This window comes from Notolabrus celidotus, chromosome 18, assembly GCF_009762535.1.
Source record: "Notolabrus celidotus isolate fNotCel1 chromosome 18, fNotCel1.pri, whole genome shotgun sequence".
Lineage (NCBI taxonomy): Eukaryota > Metazoa > Chordata > Actinopteri > Labriformes > Labridae > Notolabrus > Notolabrus celidotus.
This window is the reverse complement of record NC_048289.1, coordinates 9,991,693-9,998,482: the sequence shown is the minus strand read 5'-3', so window position 1 is coordinate 9,998,482 and position 6,790 is coordinate 9,991,693. Positions and strand designations below refer to the sequence as shown.

At 41.2% G+C, this 6,790-nt stretch overlaps 1 protein-coding gene across 2 annotated transcripts in view; it reads left to right on the top strand.

Annotated features, from left to right (window-relative positions):
- Positions 1-4,409: 4,409 nt before the first annotated feature.
- The window catches only part of shisa8b (shisa family member 8b), a 44,550-nt gene continuing 42,169 nt past the window's right edge, over positions 4,410-6,790 (top strand). The window contains exons 1-2 of one of the 2 annotated variants that reach the window (XM_034708228.1): positions 4,410-4,489; positions 4,570-5,249. In XM_034708228.1, coding sequence (XP_034564119.1) covers positions 4,603-5,249 — 647 coding nt within the window. In that variant the 5' untranslated portion in view covers positions 4,410-4,489; positions 4,570-4,602. Of the gene's footprint in view, positions 5,250-6,790 lie in introns of both variants that reach the window. The other variant, XM_034708229.1, reaches the window with a different exon arrangement.

Genomic DNA, 6,790 nt, shown 5'->3' with positions numbered 1-6,790 from the left:
CCCATTTAGAGTGACAAGGCAATTTGTGCATGTAAACTGAAGAACTTTCTACAGCTATTGTACCAATATGTCCAAATGTGCACACAAAACATATACTGAATGACAATAAGTCTGGGCATCAACTCACTCATTCCTTTTGCAGACACTCAATTTCTTTATGTTGCTGGTAGGGTCACACAGGGCTTTTTCAGCGAAGGAGACATAAACATACACTCACAAACAAGAAATGGCGCCCATAAAATAGTTGGGATCAACAGCTATCTTTCAGCACACCTGGCATGACTGCAGAAAACCTCAAATACACACATTGCTCAGGTAGAGCTCCCAAGAAAACCCAGCCAAATGTGTACAGTGAAGATGTTTTAAAGACAGAGGCAATGTTCTTTAACAAAGCTTGTGTCAGGAAAAATGAATACACACTGGAAAAAATGCCCCTCCAAAAACAAGAAAAAAACAACTTATTTCAAGGTACTTTTACCTTGAAATATGCAACAAAATCTGCCAATAGAACAAGTGAAAAATTTCTTGGTAAGATTTCTTCAAATAAGACATAATATTTATAAACTGTGATCTTAAAATTAGCAGGGAAAACTTATTTCAGGTAATATTTTACCAATATTTTAAAGCTTAGTGTCTCAGAATAAGACAGGAAAGTTAACAATTAATATTTCTTCACTCAAAAAAAGATTTCTGCACTAATAAATTTCATGTCAACTTCTTCATTTGAGACATATTCACCTTAATTTGAGTTGTATTATAGCAGCACTTCTCTTTGTTTAAGACCATCTTGTCCTTGAAATAAGATTACAAGGTTTAATTTGAGCATTTTGAGATATAATGTCTTCTCATAGTGAGCTGGATATACTAATATTCAGTCATGTTGTTTTTTAGGATAAGCCAGCTATGCTCAAACGTACGTGTTTCATTGTGTGCATGTAGTTTGAGGATGTATATTTTTATCTGATTTAGAAGAAACAGTGCCTGAAAACTGTAACCCACCCTTAAAAACAACAACTTTTCTTTCGTTCTTTCTTTCTTTCTTTCTTTTTATCAGTTATTTATCAATGTAGCTGTTTTCTGATAGAGTCTCCAATAAAATGCATTTACTTAAATCAAGTAAAAATCAAGATTATCCGTCTTCCACAAATAAGATTTCAGCTTGAAAAATATATGAAATTTAAAATAAACCTTGTTTCTTCTAAATTACAACTCAAAACAAGATCATTTCAAGATTGTTTGACTTAACAAGATATTTAAGATGCATTGTCTTAAAATAAGTCCCTCTATCTTGCTCAAATGTTACTTGTTAAGTAAATTTATCTTAAATCAAGTGGGATAAAACATTTTGAATAAAAATTAGACAATTTCACTCGATAAGATTTTGAGTTTTTGCAGTACAAGTGGTAACTTGCCTAAGGTCTCAAGTATTTTTTTAAAAATGTATGATTTCAATTACCAATTATATTCAAATAACTATCAAAAAGTTCTGTGAACACAGAATAGAAAATATCCCTGCAGAAAAAGATCCCCAACCTGTCCATCAAAACGTTACAGTCCTTTGGCAGAGACCACACTCATAAAGACAGTTCTAATCAGGCCCTAAATCTGCTCTAAAATCATCTAGTTTGTGCTCAGCCTCATCGTGCTTGCCATCAGGAAACCTGCACATTGCTTTCAAATCAATACTTGCTGCACCTTCCTCATAGAACACATCTGTCTGCTTATACTGTAAGTGAATCCTGAATCTCACACCCTGAGTGGTCTCATCAGCATAAAAAGTTTGAAAAAAAGCACCCTGTAAATAAATCAAGGAGGTTATTCATCACTCTGTCCACAATGTCAACCATTTCCCCCTTCTTTCTGATCATCTCTCCCCTCATTACCTGTCATCACTCTGCTCCCTTCATCCTCAGATCTTCCAAACTCTCACTCTCCCTCCTAAATCTCCCTCTAAACCGCTCTCAATGTTGGTCTATGTGTGCGCGCCTCCTTTTTCATCTTTGGTCCTCAGCCAATCCTTTCTCCTCCACCGTTCCACCTCTCCCTCCCCCACTTCCTCCTTCCTTTCTTTCCTCCTTTCTTTCTTTTCTTGTCGGCCTCCTCCCCACTGCCCTACATTCACTCTCCTCTTTTCATTCTCTGTATTACGCTCTCCCTCTCTCGCTGATATCCACGCATGCAAAAAAATGGAAAATCAGAGGAAAGTGGAGGAAGCGTGGAGTTTTTTTTTCTGCAGACTGACAAGACATAAAGGAGAGGATTTTGGAAGAGGAGATTAGCGGGAAGCAAAACAAAAAGCCTCTTGTCAATCTGGCTTATAATTCCATTAAAAAAATGTACATGTGGTAGTTTACTTTGAGAAGAGTGCTTATAATTGGCCTCAGAAGTGGAATCTGACTGTGTGTCTGTGTTTGTGTGTGTGAGTGAGTGAATGAGTGAGGAGAAAAATACAGCTTGTTCAGAAATGAGCAGGTTTTTATTTGAATATTTTTTTAGTTTTCCATGTGCATGTGTGCCAGTTTTGTCTGTGTGGGTTTAGTGTGTGTGTGTATGTGTGTGAGCATGCATTTGTGTGGCCAAGTATCTGTGTGTTTTCAAGCGCTGCAGCCTTCAGCAGTGTGTGCCAGTTTCTCGACTGCTGGTTTTGGCATGTCTTATGCAGGTTAGGATTTTAACAAAAGAGGTGGCAAAGCTGGAGTTGGACCCCCCTGACTTCTGAATCCTTCTAATATAAGCAAAGTCTCACAATCCCTCACACACTCACACACACACACAGACAAACACAGACAAACACGGACATGCTTAAATCAGAAATCTGCAAACAAGCGATGGGGATGGTGGGGGAGACATGCAAGAGAGAGGAGAAAAAGGAGGGTGTTGTGTGGGAGATCAGCGATTTGGGAGGCGGTGTGTGTGTGTGTGTGTGTTTGTGTGTGTGTGTGTGTGTGTGTGTGTCTGGGAGTGTGTGTGTGTGTGAAGATGCAAAGAGGCAGGACACAGAAGTGACGGGGCAATAAGAAGATGATGAGCAGAAGTGACCGCAGCAGATGTTGACTGTCTCCTAAACACATTCAACATGCAGTGACACACACACACACACACACACACACACACACACACACACACACACACACACACACACACACACAAGCAGACTCAATTAACACACACATACACACAAATAAACAAGACAGAAAAGGAAACACGCAAAAACAGCCTCAAATTTGATAAAAAAAAATGACGTAAGTCATTCAATCCTTTCACATATCAGTTTTTCCCCTCTTCTTTTTTTTATCCCTCCCCTTTTGTCCCTCCTCTGAGGCTTTTTCCCTCAGGGGATGATGGGAGATCCAGCTGGATATAACCCCCCTCCAATAAAGAAACATACAAATGCACACTCACACTCTCCCTCTCTCTCCCACTCCTCTCTCCTCTCTTCCTCTCTCTGTCTATCTGCCACTGACAAGAGGTAAACAGGGGAGGAGATCTCATTTGGTTCCTGAACTGTTGCAGCGCTCAGTGCTGCCACACACTCTCTCTCTCTCTTTCTATCAGTTTCTCTCGCTCACATACACATGCAAACACACACAGTTAACATCAGAAGATCCCTAACAGTCCTGGACTGATGTGGACTCACACCTGCCATGGCAGACTGAGCAGCTCTTAGAGAAAAGAAGAGGAGGAAGAAGAAAGAAGACTTAGAGGAGGTGACACTGGAAGAGGAAAGAGGATAAGAGGAGCGTGTCGTTTTGTGTTTGTGAAGTCCCACGGATCGAGCCCCCAGCTGACGATGGAGAACACATGAGGAAAAGCGAGAGATCTGAGGGGGAAAAATGCTGCTGAGTAAAGTTTGTGGATATTTCTAGAGGGGATTTTTAAGCCCTTTGAACTCTGGGAAAGAATCGCAGAGAGGGTCGTCTGTGCAGACTGCAAAGAGAAAAAGGTAAGAATGAGTTTCTGCACAAAATTCTCAATGAGGTTGATCTGTGTTGTCATGCTTCACGGTGATTCTCTAGAAGAAAAAATGTGACGTATGTGCTTTTAATTTGAAGGTAAGAGGCTGTTGTGCTAATTTTGATCCTTTCTTTTCCATTATTGTTTTTCACTTTGAGGGCAGATATCTTTCTGTCACATCTTGTCATTACACTGCTGATTCTCTAGTTTGCCTCACTTTGCTTTTTAAAACCTGAAAGTTGGCATTGATCATGTCTCACTGAGTAGTAACAGTCTGCAGCAGTGATTCTAACTGACCTGTTTAAACGTCCTGCATCCTCTCTCTGTTATTGATTCCATAAGCATTGCCAGGTCAACTGATGCATCATGGGTTTAATCATACAGGCGTCAATCAATTTTCACAGAGAACATGCTGCAAGTGTTTTCAACAGTTAATGCATGCTCTTATGTAGTGTAAGTTTGTCCTTGCATGTCCAAAACTCAGCCTCATTGGGACTGTTGTTGACATGTCATGATGAGTTAACTTCCACTTTAAGTTCGTGAGTTTGAAATAGAAAAAAAATCTCACTGGCGTTGTTTTCTTTATGTTTTTTGACACTTCTTTGCTTCCTGCAGGTGGAACGTTGGACAGAACGGCGCTCCAGCAGCATGGCAGCCACCATATGTCCCTTCTACCACCTTTTCCTCTTCCTCCTCCTCTCCTTCCTCACACCTCAACCTGCCATCACCCAGGACTCATCCATCGCCACAGCAACAGCAACAGACGGTGACCCTTACATTGCCCCCACAACACCTATCAACCAGACATCTCTAAATTATGTTGAGCCCACTCAGAACACTCCTCCAGAGACAGGGCTGTCCACTCCCTCCAGCGGTGGAGATGCAGACGACGAGGATGTGCCTCCTGTCGGAGGGACACGTTGTCGAGGTTACTACGACGTGATGGGCCAATGGGACCCACCGTTCAACTGCAACGCCGGCGTCTTTCTGTACTGCTGCGGTACCTGCTTCTACCGCTTCTGTTGCCAGTTCCGTCAGCAGCGTCTGGACCAGAGAATCTGCTCCAACTACGACACGCCCATCTGGGCCAACACCGGCAAACCTGTGGCAGCCATCACTGAGGGCCAGGAGGACGGGGACCGGGACAGCACACACCTCATCGTCTACATCATCTGCGGCGTGGTGGCTATCATGGTGCTGGTGGGCATCTTCACCAAACTGGGCCTGGAGAAGAGCCGAGGAGGAAGCGGAGGAGGAGGCACAGTGGGGGCATCGCACTCTGACCTCAACTCCAGGTGAGGAGAGTGATGGCGTGTAGAAGTGTGAATGAGTGGGACATAGTGTGTAAGAAATAGATGGGTAGAAGTTTGTGGGTATGTCTGCTCATGTGCATGAGTGTCTGCACATGAGTGTAGTCTGTGTGTGTTTGTGAATGCATGTATGTGTGTGTATTAGCATGCATGTGTCATCGGCTGCAGATGTTGGAATCTCAGGACGTCCAGTTTCCATCTCTGAATGTTTACGTGCAGTCCCTCTAACACTTATGCATATCTGCATGCTGCCTGCACATGAATGAATGATTTCCCTGAGTTTATACTAACAACACTGAACCACATGTGACTCGCTCATCCAAAACCCTGCCAATCTTTCACAGCAAATTATCACATGAACTGAATTTCTTGTCATATATGATTGACAGGTGTACTTTTAGTTTAGAGAGAAGTAAAAAGAGAGTCCTAGATTTAGGCTGGGGCTTGGAAGCTTGGGGAATAAGATGGCAAAATACTAATGGTGTTGACATGGTGTTTTACGTACGTTAAACATTGAGCCATAACATTCTCTGAGTCAGTCACTGACTCATTTAATCATGTACAACTACTTTATTTTGCTTCACTTCATCACTTTTTTCTAAATGTTTCTAATTTTGCATTTTTTTTGTTTGTGCTTTTTTCTTTTTTCCTTCTTCCATTTTTTCTTTTTTTCATATATTTTGTATTTCATCCCGTGTGTACCATGTGCTTTGCTTGTAAGCATGACTTATATTTGAAATAAACAAAAAATTGAAAAAAGAATGATTGACCAAACTATTTCTGCTGCAAAAGATGTTGAAATCAATTCTTCTTTTAAGCTTCGCAACACTTGTGCAGGATTTACCACAACACAAGTCCAATCACCTCTCCTGCTATTTGAACCGAAAATCAATCATCCTCAATAATTTTGTCTCCATTTGTCTTTCCCACATATCAAAGTGCAGAGATATCCGATATTCCGATACTTTCAAACTCATTTTGGTTGATACCGATCTAAACACCCTTTTTCATTGTCCAGATATTAAAACAACAACCAGAAATAATAAATGTATCATTTTCATATTCAGTAATGAAAAACAAAAGAATCATTTTTGTGGATTGCATATCGTCAGTCCACTGGACAGTGAGGCTCAGGGTGCTGACAGCACTTACACACAATGTCCAGATGTTCAGGTAAGGCAACATCTGAGAAGTGACACCAGCTAGACACAGTGCAGGCTCCATCATTAGCCTGCAGAAGCCTGCATCGTCCACCAAAAGCTGAAACACTGGTTATTAAGAACAATTAATACAATTATTATTATTTTCTTTGGCAAGCTCCATCACCTTTTGGTAATCACTGCTCTATTTCTAGAGAGGCTGCTGACAGGTTTATTTGACACCAACACCAAAATTCATGAATTTGATGCCGTTCAGGATGACAGATCTTAAGATGCACAATTAAATTTTTTGTGTCAATGGTGTGTCGTTTTGCTCCTCTCCTCACCTGTTCTCCACAAGCAGTCCAAACAGCTATTTTGCTGTCT